Source organism: Corvus cornix, chromosome 9 (genome assembly GCF_000738735.6).
Source record: "Corvus cornix cornix isolate S_Up_H32 chromosome 9, ASM73873v5, whole genome shotgun sequence".
In the NCBI taxonomy this organism is placed as follows: Eukaryota; Metazoa; Chordata; class Aves; order Passeriformes; family Corvidae; genus Corvus; species Corvus cornix.
Window position 1 is genome coordinate 1,689,615 of NC_046339.1, and position 14,225 is coordinate 1,703,839.

At 55.3% G+C, this 14,225-nt stretch overlaps 1 protein-coding gene across 1 annotated transcript in view; it reads left to right on the top strand.

Moving 5' to 3' along the window:
• The window catches only part of LOC104688159 (IQCJ-SCHIP1 readthrough transcript protein), an 83,930-nt gene that overhangs the window by 37,356 nt on the left and 32,349 nt on the right, over positions 1–14,225 (top strand). The window contains exons 5-6 of the mRNA XM_039557035.1: positions 10,707–10,952; positions 11,004–11,168. Coding sequence (XP_039412969.1) covers positions 10,707–10,952; positions 11,004–11,168 — 411 coding nt within the window. The remainder of the gene's footprint in view (positions 1–10,706; positions 10,953–11,003; positions 11,169–14,225) is intronic.

Consider the following 14,225-nt stretch of genomic DNA (forward strand, 5'->3'; position numbering starts at 1 on the left):
CCCCCAAGTGCATCCCAGGCTCCGGTCTGAGCTCAGCAGCCCAAAATATCCATGGATTTTATTCCTCTGCAGCAGCAACAGCTCCACCAGCAAATCTTGGATCCTTGGGAGGGATCCTAGTGGACCGTAGGTCATTATTTTTAAACTTAATTGGATTTATTTGATGAATTTTCCCTGTTGATTTCTCACGGAGGCCGTAGAGGGGAGGGAGCAAATTCCTTGGAGCGACCTGCTGGGAGTTTGTGGGGCTGGGGATTTTATAGGGAATTATTCCAGGAGGGATTTTAAGCCGGGGGTGTGAGACCCTGCAGGCAGAGCTGTGGGTCTCAGGGAATTCGGGATGCTGGGCTGGGATTGTGACTCAGCATCCTCAGCCCAGGGACGGATGTGCTGGGAGCAGGGAGAGGCAGGCAGGACGTGGTGTCCAGGAATTCTGGGATCCGCTGGGATGTGCAGCCCCCTGCAGCACCCCTGGATCCAGGATCCCTCCCTGGGTCTCTTGGGATGGTCCCTGGCTCCAGGGGCTGCTCCAGCCGCTGTTTCCCATCCCTGGGAGGCAGGGAAGGAGCTGCCCCATGGATGTGCTGCCCCTCACGGTCACGACCCATCCGCAGGGATGGGAGCGGGGGAGCACAGGGCCTGGGAAAGGCGTGTCCACGCCAGGAACCCCCAGTCCCCTGGATCTGTTTGGGATCTGTTTCCCACACGTTCGGATAACGTGTGTTCGGCTCGTTCCCCTGAAATTCCCTGGATTTCAGACTCATCTTGGCTGGATTTAAAACTCTGCTTGGGCCAGCTTTTGTGGAGGGTTGGACATAGTGGATGGGGAGGGATTTGGGATTCAGGATTTGGGATTTGGTTTGGGGGCAGAGCAAAAGTTAAACTCCAGCACCCCCTCGAATAAAAGGCAACACCTTGGATATTCCCAGGCAGCTTTAGGATTTCAGGAGTGCCCCAGGTCTGGGAGGTGTCTGGGAATGTGTTGTCACCACTGGGGTGGCCGGAGGGCTCCATCCTCCATCCCTGATCCAGGGATGCTTTCCAGGCACTCCCTTTTGCCTCCCTGGGAGTTATTTTGTGCTGTCTCCTTTCTCCCAGCACTAACATCCTCAATTTTCCCTCATTCCCATAACTCATACCAAACCCTCGGTGTTAATTGGAGCCCAGCACGGCCATGCCAGCCCCTCTAAGAGGATTATCCACTTTCTGTCTCCCTGGCTTCCCAGGGGGAAATCCGGCAGCACGAGGCCATTCCCAAAGCCCTGGCTGCAATATGAGCTGTAGATCGTGGAGTCATGGGAGGAATCATGGAATGGCTGGGGTTGGAAGCTACTTTAGATCTGATATCATTTATATATATATATAATTTATCTGTGTTGGTCAGGGGAGTTGGCCTTGGGTCTTTCCTTCCATATGAGGTGGGATGATTTATAAAACCAGGTTTTATTCCCTGGAAAGCTGCTCCCAGGCCTTATCCCTGCTGGCAGGAATTGCTAACCACAGAAAAAGGAACATCCCGTGCTCTACCAGGCCTGCAGCAAAGTTATTCCGTGGCCAGAGTCTCCCTGGTTGGGATTTTGGGGCTGGAAAAGCCCAAACTGGAGCTGTCTGCATGAGGCACGGAGCTGAAAAGAGCAGAGAGGGAGGGAACAGAGTGAGACAAAGGCTGAGCAGTTGCTTCCAGCCGAAAATGTAGATTTATGCAGAAAACAAACATCAAGAGCTGCATCTGTTGCAGGCTTAGTACAATTCCTCATCAGGGAGCAGAGCTCCTTCCTCACTGCTCCATTTGCTGCAGCCACAGATTTTATTTTCCCTGGATTTGCGTGTCATGAAGGAGTTTGGGGTTTTTTTGAAGTTGCCTTTCTGTCTTGGAATATAAATGAGTATAAAAATACTTCCCTGGGCTGGGTGACCACGCTTCTAAACCTCCATCCATCAGCTCCTCGATGTGTTTGGGAAAACCAAGCAGGGAAAAGCTGGGAAAGAGCCTTTGGATAATGCAGAGGTGTTTGGGGGATAACAGGGATGGCTTTCCTGCCCTTTCCCTGTGTGCAGTCTGCATCCCAAGGGATGGGGGAGGGAAGCTTTCCCCCAGCAATTCCCCCCTCCCTGTGGCTCTTCCACACTCGTTCATTTTGGAGAGCGATTCTGGAGTGCCTGAGAGGGATCTGTGCCTGTGCAGCTGCATTTCTGCACCCTCTGCTGCTCCTGGGGCTCCTGTGCTGCTCCTCCGGCTTCTCAGGGAGCCAATCCTGGGAGGAGCAGCTGGGAAAGGGGCTCAGCCTGGAGCAAAGGAGGCTCAGGGGGGACCTTGTGGCTCTGCACAAGTCCCTGACAGGAGGGGGCAGCCGGGGGGGTCGGGCTCTGCTCGCAGGGAACAGGGACAGGAGGAGAGGGAACGGCCTCAGGTTGCAGCAGAGGAAGTTTAGGTTGGATATTGGAAAAACTCCTTCCTGGAAAGGGTGCTCAGGTCTTGGCAGGGGCTGCCCAGGGAGGTTTGGAGTGCCCATCCCTGGAGGTGTCCCAGGAAGGGCTGGAGGTGGCACTCAGTGCTCCGGGCTGGGGACAGGGTGGGGATGGGTCACAGGCTGGACTCGATGATCTTGGAGATCTTTTCCAACCTCAGTGATCCTGGAATTCCATGACTTTGGGGCTGTTCCATGGGTGCAACACCGCAAGCCAGATTTGGGGGATAACTGAGGGGAGATGCTTGAGGAGGCCACCGGAAATGGGCCAGGGGTCTCAGAGACACCTTCCCAAAAGCAGCTCCTGGAATCCCAGAATCACCAGGGTTGGAAAAGCCCTCCCAGCCCATCGAATCCAACCTTTTCACGGCCCAAAGCCGGAGGGGAGCCAAGGAATCCCCCCCCCACACATCCAGGGAACGCTGTGGGCATCCCAGGGCCCATCCCACACACGCAGCTCCGCCTCTGGCAGAGGAATGAGAGGAAAACCTGGGGAGGAGAAGGCAGCGCAGGGAGTTTGGGCCTGGCCCTGAGGTTTAGAGTGAAAAACAAAAGTTAAACTCAGAGCACTTTGCTCTGAGCCTGATTATTGAGCCGCGGTCAGGCGGCTCCTGGGAAGGGCTGGACTGAGGATCCCATAAATCATGCGGGAAAAGCAAAGCCTCGTGCAGAGCTGAACCGCACCCCGGGGGGAACGGGACCCGAAGGTCCAGAAACAGCAAAGGAGAATTGTCCTTGACGGGAACCGGGAACCAGCAACAGCTGTCGGCTCAGAATTCACCGGTAACGGAGCAGATTGCCGGGATTTGATCCCGCCCTTTGAAGGGCGCCTGCAGGAATTTCTTTTCCAGCCGGAATTGCACCTTCCCCTCTCCCGGTTCGCTCCGTGTGCCCGGCTTTGGCTGCTTTAGGCTGGGATTAATCATCTGTAACCTGACTCGACCCCTGAGCCGAGCTCAGGCGGTGCTGCCAGGGAGGGGAATCTTGGGGAACGTGAGATTGCGGATTGCGGGAGGAATATCCAAACTTCATTTTTCCAAACCGTTTTCTGTGCCTCTCCTTTAACTGATTCGGACAAGAAATGATCCGCTGTAAGATATCTGCAGGAAGTTCACAGTGCTCAGCCCTAAATCAGGCAGTGAGCTGGATCAGCCAGGAGGCAACAAAAACTTGGGAGAAATCGCTGAGGGTTGATTTTCGCTCCAAACATTCCCGGCTGCAGCTCAGGCAGGTGGGATCAATCTTCCTGGATTCCTCTGGAGCTGGGCACGCTCCTCCCCGCTTCTGTTGGACTTCAGCCCCTCCCAGAGATAACCAGAGGCCCCCGAGGTGATAAACACACTCCTTAATTAACCTGAAACTTCCTTGCGGGGCTCGTTCCTCTCTGCCCGAAGGATCAGGAGGAATTTTGGGGGAGAAACGCTGCGAAAGCTTCTCTGCACACGCTGGAATTCGGGAGTTGATGCATTGAGAGGAAGCAACAGAAATAGCGAGATTCGGCCGGGCTCTGTGGATTCCTGCATTTGAAATATTCCAGCTATTTCCCTGCTCGCATTCCTTACCCACGTGCCTTCCTAAGCACTTTATTAAAGGGCATTTTTTCCCCCCCCCTGGCCTTGACGATTACACGGAATTCCAGAGGCTGCTGGACAGATAAAGAGATTCCTTTTGTTTATTCCAAGGATTTTAATGCCCTTCCTGTGCTTCCAGACTGGGACAGGCACAGGGAAAGCAGCTCCATCCCTGGAATGGTTCCGGGCCGGGTTGGAAGGGGCTGGGAGCAACGTGGGGTGGGGGAAGGTGTCCCTGCCCTGGGGATTGGAACTGGATGAACTTTAATGTCCCTTCCAACCCAAACAATTCCATGGTTCTGTGATCCATCCCGGAGCAAATAATTCAGAGGAAAACCAGTCTGGGCAGGAGCAGCTCTTTCATCAGCCAGATTTTACAAAGGAAAGGAGACAATGGGGACTTTTCTGGGTGCTTTAGGACATGGGGGAACTTCTGGGAGTGAGGGAAGCCCTGGCAGAGGTGGAACCATCCCAGCAAACATCAAATCCCAGTCTGGAGAACTGGGAGCTGCCAGAACCCAAAATGCTGTGCATGGCCTAAGAGGGATTGATTTTGGGATGCTGCCCTTGTCCCCCTGCTGCACCTGTGCCCTCCTGTGCCACCAGAGGAGCTTTGGTGGCAGTGCCATCGCTCAGAGTCCTGCTGGGATTTCCCTACCCCTCCTCCCCCCCTCTAAATTAAGCAAAGGATTAATTTGCTAAATTTAATTGGCTGAATTTAAAGAGTTAAAGCTGCAAATCCAAACGGTACAAGAACAATGCCCACAGGGGTTTTGCCTGAAGCCCTGGGCCCTCCAGCTCCCCGAGGGAGGATGCAGCATTCCAGAGGGGGATGCAGCTGGATGGATCCTGTCCCTGCACCCCACAGAGCTGCAGGTGAGTCCCCACCGTGTCGATTTTTAAGTGAAATGGCCTTTTTTGTGCATTTTGGGGGTGATGTTTGGTTTGTTGCTGGAGTCTCAGGGATGCAGGGCTGAGAAACCTGGAGCAATGCAGGATCCCAGTGCTCCTAATCCCAAAGGCAGGGATTGGGATAATCAGAGTGTGCAGGGATTGGGATAATCAGATTGTGCAGGGACTGCAGGATGTTATTGGGATTTTTAAAGAGGAGACAACTTTTCTGTATGAATAAACTGTAGAATATTCCACTCTGCCAGAATACTTATCCCAGAACCATCAAATCCCAGAATCCCAGAATGGTTTGGATTGGAAGGACCTTAAAGCTCATCCCTCCCACCCGTGCCATGGGCAGGGACACCTTCCACCATCCCAGGCTGCTCCCAGCCCCAATGTCCAGCCTGGCCTTGGGCACTGCCAGGGATCCAGGGGCAGCCCCAGCTGCTCTGGGCACCCTGTGCCAGGGCCTGCCCACATTCCCAGGGAGGGATTTATTCCCAATATTTATATTTATCACAGTTGTCACTCCTGTGTGCGTGACACATTTGTGTTCCCAGCACCATTCCAGCTGAAATGGGACCTTTTTTCCCTCCCCTGCAGAAATCATTTGAGAGGCACCAATCTGCCAGCTCAGTGAATCTGGGGCTCAGCATCAGCTGGGAAAACAGGGAAAACAGCAGCTGCAGGGAATGCTCTGCTCCACAGGTCACGGATCCATCCTCCTGCACTCATCCCTGGGAGCTGCTGGTGGGACCTCGGGGCTCGTCCGGCTTCTCCCACGGGCTGCAAGGTGTGGGAGGCTGGCCTGGCCTGGGAAGGCAGCAGGAATGTGTTAAATCCCTCCAGGAGAGCCTGGAAAGTGGGAGCAGCATTCCCAGCAGGAACTGGGCTGGATGAGGGGAGGCAAACAGTGACAGATGTCAAGCCTGTGTTGTTCCAAATATAATTTCCCTTAAAATGCAAATTCCCGAGTCCCCGTTTGCTTTCCTGATCCTGGAATGTGTCTGTCACCATGGCACCTGCAGGACAGATCCAGGCTTGTCCCCACAGCCAGAAGAAGCCGTTTATTTTTCCCTTGGAAAAGGTGGGATGCCCATTCTGAGCTGTGGGGAGAGCTGGGAGTGGGAATGGGATGGTGCTGCCAAGGGATGGAGACAGCCGTGGGCTCTTCCCCCTCCTCCTCTTCCTCATTCCCAGGGCTGATCCACAGGATGCTGGGTCCTGGGACAGGGAATATTTCAGAGATCTGAGAGAATCCAGGGAATCTTCTGGCTCTGGAGGCTATGCAAGAAGAAACCACAGCTCTTGCACTCGGCCTGTGCCCCCTGCGAGGCTGGGGATGGATTATTTGGGATGAAGGATCCACATCCCTCCATGGGATGTGTGGCAGAAAACCTTTATAGAAGAGGAGAAATGGGGGAAAAAAGCCAAACAACCCAATTCCTGAATAAAAATGCCCAGGGGATGTGGAGAGAGTCTGGTATAGAGGGAATCTGGTATAGAGGGAATCTGATTTTTGGAGGTCTGAGCTCATTTTTGGGTGTTGGGGTCTGGTGCAGATTCCAGGTGAACTCTCACAGCTTTTTTCCTGCCCATGGGATGAAAAAACCCAGGAATACTCTCAGAGGGGTTGCAGCAGGAAAAGGAAATGTGCCCTGATCTGAGTGCAGTCCTTTTCCTGTCAGGAGATGGGAATTCTTTGTGTTCAGAGGAAACTTCCCTTTCCTGCTTTATCCCAGGGATATCTTTATCCCAGCATCATTTCCCTGGCAAATCCCACCGGGGTAGGGACAATGCTCAGCTCTGGGTGGGAATCAGTTCAAGAAAAAAACCCCAAAGCGCCGTTTTTAAGGTAAAAACACAATTTGGGAGCTCTGGTTGGACGTGAGGGTGGTGGGACAAAGACCCAGCTGGCAGAAATGTTCCTGTGTTTAGGGATTTATGGGGTTCTAAGGGTGGTTGTGGCTTCCCTGCTTTCCTTCCTTCTCTGACCCAAAAACTCCTGCAATCTAGCAGGAGGTAGCACACGAAACCCATTTTAGAATGGGGTTACAGCAGTGCCAAAATAGAAAAATCAAATCAATTTAGTGGCTCATGATGATCAGAAAACTGCCTTTAAAGCAGCACTGGGAAAAAAGTAAGAACCTGATGTTTGTGGTGGATTCCTGCCTCAGAATCAACCCCACAAGGTCTGTGCAGAACCTCCTTTGCACTGAATAAAAGAGCTGTCGAAGCAGATTCTTTCATCTGCCAGGGTTTGTGTTCTCGCCCTTGAAAATTCCTACAAATCCCGAGTTTTCCGTGGTGTTGGAGAAGGGACCTGTTTGATGTGGGCTTGTGAAACACATAAATGACATTTGTGTTTGGAATAGCAAGAGCTGGGTCCTTCCTGTGCAGGGTCGAGCAGAAATCTGTTCCCCAGGTATAATTAGAAGTGGGGAGGGTTTACTACGAGGTCAAAAAGGATTGGATCTGTCTGCAGTGGGGGAAAAAAATAGGGAAACTTGGAAAAATCCCATGCATGATGTGTTAAACCTCACGGGAAAACAACTTTGTTTGGGGACAGGGCAGCAGGGAGGGATTCTCAGGTGCTGGCACCGTAAAGCATTAATTGAATGAAGGCTGAAACAGCTTTATCCCACTAAAACTAGAAAATTTGGAATGGGAAGTGCCTGCCACTCGTTTCACGCCATTCCAGGTGCCCACACTGGGAAATTCAGGGAGAGGGAAGCGCTCTCGCATTCCACAAAATGTTATCAGTGCACTCATGGCATTGAAGGGAAGAAAATTCCCTGATAAAGATCCTGTAAATCCAACTTCCCACAGCCTGTGGCTCCCAGACTGGGAGCAGCAAGGCAGCTCCTCCTTTGCTCAGCAGGAAATCCCTTCTGGGGCTGGTGGTGACATCAAACCAGCCCCAAATAAAGAATGACACCCCACACAGTGCGTCCGATGCCACCCCCTCCTAACCTCGCGGTGAAACCTTTTCCCGATGGAATTCATCTCCAGGATTTTGCTCCTTCCTGCCATTTGCTGGGATTATTTTTAAAACTGCACTTTGCAGTTCCTGATTTTATGGAGTTTCAACCACCAGGCAGCCTGGGAGGGAAGCAGGGATCAGCTGGGAAGAGGGAGGGATGCAGCTGCTCCTGGGGGTCAGGAGGGTAAATTGGGATAATCTGGGCTGAGCACCTGGAGGAGACACCTCGGGGGAAAGGTTAATCCCAAATAAGCTGTGTGATATTCCCTGTGGATCCCAACCCCTTTATCCCTCTGGAGCTGTGCCTGGGGGTCAGTCTCCTACAGAAAAGCTGGAGAGGGTTTTTTAACCAGGGCATGTAGTGCTGGAGCAAGGGGGAATGGCTTCCCACTGCCAGAGGGATGTTGGGAAGGAATTCCCAGAGCAGCTGGGAATTAGATCCCTGGAATGCCCAAGGCCAGGCTGGACAGGGCTGAGAGCACCCTGGGACAGTGGGAGGTGTCCCTGCCCAGGGCAGGGGTGGCACTGGGTGACCTTTGGGATCCCTTCCAGCCCAAACCTTTCCATGACTCTGTGATTCCCACCCCACAGGGAGAAGAGGGGATTCCCCAGGATACTAAAACCTTTCAGTCCCAGTCCATGCCCCGTTCCCGATGTTTTTCCCATCTGATGGTGGTGGGTTTTGGCACTGGGTTCCTAGGACTGCCAGGATGCCCCTCCCTGCCCAGGAGGGGGATGTGGGGTCAGACGGGCACAGGAGCCGCCTCCTCACCTCTCCCCAGCCAGGTCTCCTCGGGATGAGCTGCACAGATGGGTTCAGAAGCCCCAGGAGTCACCCAGCTGCAGGTGTTTCCCTTCTCCCCCTCATCCCTCTGGAATTGCAGACAAAGCCAGGCTGGGCTGTGGGCAGCCACGAAGGGGCGATCGCCCCCGAGCTGTGCCCGCTCCCTGGGTGTCTGTGCCATGCCCACCTTGGCCCTGGGCATCGCCTCCCCACCCTACACAACAACAGGACATTTTTAACCTCCCCCGTGCTGCCTTTGGGGCAGAGTTAATTCTCTCCCAGTGGCTGGGACAGGCTGGAATTACGTTTCGGATTTGTGCTGGAAACTGAGCTGATGACACACAGATGTTTTGATTCTCCCTGGGCAACCCCACGGATGTTCCTCACACAAAATCCTGCCACAGGATCAGCTCCTAACCCAATTCAGTGCTTCAGCTTCATTCTAATTAAGGGTTGCTGGTTCTCCCCCTGAACTTTCCCCCTCCGTATCCAGAGGGTTGGGATTGCAGGGATCAGAGGGCAGCTGGGTGCTGCCACATCTCCCAAAGCCTGTGTGGAAGCTCCTGATCCCTGCGATTGATGCTCCCCATTTCAGCCACACCACCTTAAAAGGTCTCCTTGCTGTGGGTTTGGGAATGGGAACATTTGCGTGTTAAACTTGGCTCCAGTGACCCAGAATACCGAAACTAGATTGGTTTTTTTTAGCAGAGGTATTTATAGGCGACTGTTAACGAGTTACTTTAAATTACTTTTAAAGAAGGAAAGAAAGGGAGAGGGTGGAAGTGGGGATTTGTGGCGGGTGCCCTGTGGTCCCTGGGGGAGTGGGAGGGAGGATGTCACTCGCTGTGACTCCCTGCAGTCACCCACAGCCCCACATAGAGACGATGCCACCCCCTCATCAAATCCAGTCATAAAATCATGGAATGGTTTGGGGTGGAAGGGACTTTAAATCCCATCCAGTGCCACCCCTGCCATGGGCAGGGACACCTTCCACTGTCCCAGGTTGCTCCAAGCCCCATCCAACCTCGCCTGGGACATTCCAGGGGCAGCCACAGCTTCTCTGGGAATTCCACCCCAACCCCTCCCCACCCTCCCAGGGAACAATTCCTTCCCAATATCCCATCCATCCCTGCCCTCTGGCACTGGAAAGCCATTCCCTGGCTCCTGGCCCTCCATGCCTTGTCCCCAGTCCCTCTCCAGCTCTCCTGGAGCCCCTTTAGGCCCTGCAAGGGGCTCTGAGCTCTCCCTGGAGCCTTCTCCTCTCCAGGTGAGCACCCCCAGCTCTCCCAGCCTGGCTCCAGAGGGGCTCCGGCCCTCGGAGCAGCTCCGGGGCCTCCTCCGGGCTCTCTCCAGCAGCTCCCCGCCCTCTTGGTGTTGGATCCCAGGGCTGGAGCCAGCTCTGAGTGGGTCAAAGGGGCAGAATCCCCCCTCCCCTGCTGCCCACACTGTGGGATCAGCCCAGCACACGGGGATTTTGGGGCTGTCAGTGCTTGTGACCAGGTCAGGCTGAGCTTCTCTTCCACCAACACCCCCAAATCCTTTTCCTCGGGGCTGCTTTGGATCCATTCTCTAAGCAGCCTGTATTTATGCTTGGGATCACTTGGAATTGTCCCGACCCAACAACTATGGAAATAAAGAATAACCATTTTTTATATAACAAAAAACCTCAGTTACAATAGCTACAACAACATCAGCTAATAGCATAGTTATAATTAAAAAAAAAAAAAAAACAACCACAAGAATAATTTTTAAAAAATACCAAGAATATGGGATTTTGTGCCCGTCGGAGCGGTGTTTTCTCGCAGCCAGCCGGCGTTTCCCGCAGCTCCCGAGCGGCGGAGCCGGAGCCCGGCCCCGCTCCGCCCCCGCCCGCTCCGCCCGGGGCCGCCCCGCGCCGGCGGCAGCTCCGGAGCGCGGGGCGGCCCCGGGCCGGCGTTTCCCGTGCCCGGCGGGCAGCAGCGCTCCGGGCATCTCTGACACGGCTGCCCTCCGCTTCTCTCCGGCAGGATTCCCGGGAGGATGGCATGGATTTAGGCAGCGACGCCGGCAGCAGCCGCTCCAGCTCGGAATCCAACTCCAGCAAAGCCACGCCGTGCTCGGAGGGCAAGTCCTCGCCGTCCCCCAGCAGCCTGGACCTGGCGGCGCTGGAGGACTCGGAGGAGGAGGAGGAAGAGGAGGAGGAGGACGGGGGCTCCCCGCCGTCCCCGCCGCGCTGCCCCGCCGCCCATGGCCGGAGCGGCCCCGCGGCCGCTGCCCGGCGCTGCCCCCGCCCGCGGCCCCCGCCCCGCACGGACCCCGCGCAGCGGCGGCGCGGAGCGGCCGCGGGCCCGGGCGGGCGGCGGAGCGCAGGGGCGCGGCCCCCCCGGGACCCGCAGCCCCCGGCCATGGACTGGGCAGCCCTGGAGCGGCACCTGGCCGGGCTGCAGTGCCGGGAGCAGGAGCGCAACCCGCGGGCCAGCCCCGCCTCGGTGAGTGGGGAAGGCGGGGGGGGGAGGGGGGGCGCGGATGGAGGGTGGAGCGGGGGATTGGTTTGGGCTGCTGGGATCCCACCTGGAGGGATGCTGCCAGGGCTGGCGGCTCCAGCAGGGGGATGTGGAGGTGCTGGAGAGAGGCCAGAGGAGGCCACGGAGATGCTCCGAGGGCTGGAGCCCCTCTGCTCTGGGAGAGCTGGGGGTGTTCACCTGGAGAAGGGAAGGATCCGGGGAGAAGCTCAGAGCTCCTCCAGGGCCTAAAGGGGCTCCAGGAGAGCTGGAGAGGGACTGGGGACAAGGCATGGAAGGACAGGACACAGGGAATGACTTTAAGCTGCAGGATGGTAGATGTAGATTGGATATTGGGAAGGAATTGTTCCCTGGGAGGGTGGGCAGGCCCTGGCACAGGGTGCCCAGAGCAGCTGTGGCTGCCCCTGGATCCCTGGCAGTGCCCAAGGCCAGGTTGGACAGTGGAGCTTGGAGCAGCCTGGGACAGTGGAAGGTGTCCCTGCCCATGGCAGGGAATGAGATGAGCTTTAATATCCCTTCCACCCCAAACCATTCCATGATTCTCAACTTTCCCGGAGCATCCTCGGGCACTAGTGGGTCTGGTTCCCTGCTGCTCCAGGGATGTGGCAGGGGCTGGTGCCTGTTCCCGGCAGGAACGAGGTGCCACCACCAGGCTGTGTCAGAGCCGGGTCCCCTTGGCGAGGCCAAGGAATATCAGCTTTTCCCAGGCTGGGAGCGGTGCCAGGCTGGCGCTGTGCTGCCCTTTCCTGAAGGAAAGAATCTCTCGCAAGGAGCCGGTGTCAGCCAGAATGAACCCCCCAGCGCTGTTTTACAGAAACCCCTGGAAACTGTGGCGTGATCCCATTATTTCGGGTGGTTTGGGAATTGCACAGAACTTCTGAGCCGCAGTGATGTGAGAGGAACAAGCACTGCAGACACGCCGGTGACACGGCAGGGCTGAGGCTCTTCCATAATGTATGAATTCCAAAGGAATCCACCAAATCTCTCCTGGAAGCTCTGCAGGAGCCTTTGGAAGGCTGATAAACGCTGTGTGCCTCACCAGCCCTACCCCGTGGCCTTGCCTCTGGCACACAGGATTTTTTTCCATGATTTTTTTTGGTATTTAAAAGGCATTCCATGCCCTAACTTCCTGTGAAGTCACCTCGCTCAGGGAGGTGGGGATTTCCCCCTGAATCCTTGAATTACAACTAATTGGTGACAAATCTGGGTGGGTGCTGGGCAGGATGAGTAAGCTGAGGGATGAGTGGGACTGCTGCCATGCAGGGATGCTTTTTTCCAAAGCCTGAACGCTGGAGCCTCGGTGCCTTGAGGAACTGACAGGTAACAGCTTTAATTACAGTCATTTGTGCAGGAGCTCAGCCTGAAAAAAGGAAAAAAAAACCCACCAAACTCTCCCCTCCTCACCTCATTTTTGTGGTTTGGGAGCTGATTTCCCCAGCATTATCTGCTCAGCTCTGCTGGCACTGCTGGAAACTCTTTGCCTCCAGGCATGAGCTTAACCAGGTGAGCTGTCACCGAAGGAATTCTACCCCTGTCAGGATTTTCCTCCTCCATGCTCCCATTCCCTCCTACAAGCACAGAGGAATTCGGGCTGCCTCATGCCCTGACTAGTCCTTGTGGAGAGTCTCGTGCCACCGTGCAGATCCCGGGCTGGAATGAGCCTGTATGGATGCTCCACTGTGGGCATGGATGAGCCAGGACATGGAGAGCCTCTCTCGTGGCTGGGACTGAGCTCCAGGTCTCTTTGCTCCCCGCAGCTGGAGTTTTCCCCTCTGCACATGTGACTTTTCCAGTGTTTGTGGCCCTGGAGAGACTTTCCTCAACTCCCCAGCTGTCCTGGAGGCACCTTTGCTCCAGGATTCCCCTTCCCTTGGCTCCCAGGGAGGAAGAGGAGGTGTTCCAGCTCTGCTCCTTCCACTTCCCACCTGGATCAAAGGGAAAGGGCTGCTGGCAGCAGCGCAGCCCCTGCTGGGCAGGGACATTTCCCCTCCTGGCTGGCTGGGAAGCAGGGTTTGATGTCCCCATGTCACCTCCTGTCCCTCCCTGACAGTGTCTGCGGCACCCAGCATGTCCCACGAGCTGTGTGGACCCAAAACCTTCAAGGCTGAACCAGATTGAAGTGAAAATCCCTCTTTTGATTTTTGTTTTCCCTGCCCTTGACGTTCCCCCGCGGTTCAGTGTTTATAACAAACCCCTGCCTTGCCCTGCTGGGAACTCAAGTGTTTGTAAACATGGGAATCATGGAGAGAAGGCAGCCAGGAAGCAAATACAGGGAAGATGGACTGGATTGCTCCAACTGCTAGCAGGATATCTCAGGAAAAGGGAATTTCCAGTAGGATAGGCCTTGGCTGGGGCAGGGAATCAGGGTGGGATGTGGAAGCAGCTTGGAGTGGAGGTGTTTCCTAGGCTGGTTGCTGTTCCCAGGAATCCAGAGAGGTGTTTCATTGAGATGATTTTATGCAGATGATTGATGAGGATGATTAAAATCGAGTTCTTTCTGCTGGCAGGACCTGTGTTTTATTGGGGTTTATCGTGCCCCAAGGCAGGGTGGGGCAGGGGTCACCACGGGGACAGGAGTGACCCGTCAGGGGTTGGTCTGGCTCCCTGGGGCTGTGCTCCTTTCCATCAGATCCCTCCCTGCTCCATCCCTCTTCCCTGGCCCTGACTGAGCATCCCGACCTGGATTCAGGAATTTCTGCTGATCCCATGCCCTTGCAAGCCCACACTGACTGTGCTGAGGCCTTGCTGAGGGACATGGATCGTGCTGGAGTCACAGGAGAAGGAAATTCCCACTCCTAAGGAAGCTCTACCATTTCTTTTAGGAGGTGTTCCCAGCCAGGAAGGTCTGGGCTGGAATGCAAGGAGGGGTTGGGAATGCCGCAGCTGGACTAAATAAAAAGTGTAAGTGATGAGGGACCTTCAGTCCCATCCATAGGTGCAGAGATGTGCCCTGAGTTTCTGGGAAGGCTGGAAAAGGGAATATTAATGCCATGGGAAGGGCTGTTGTTCAGCTTCCAGGTGGGA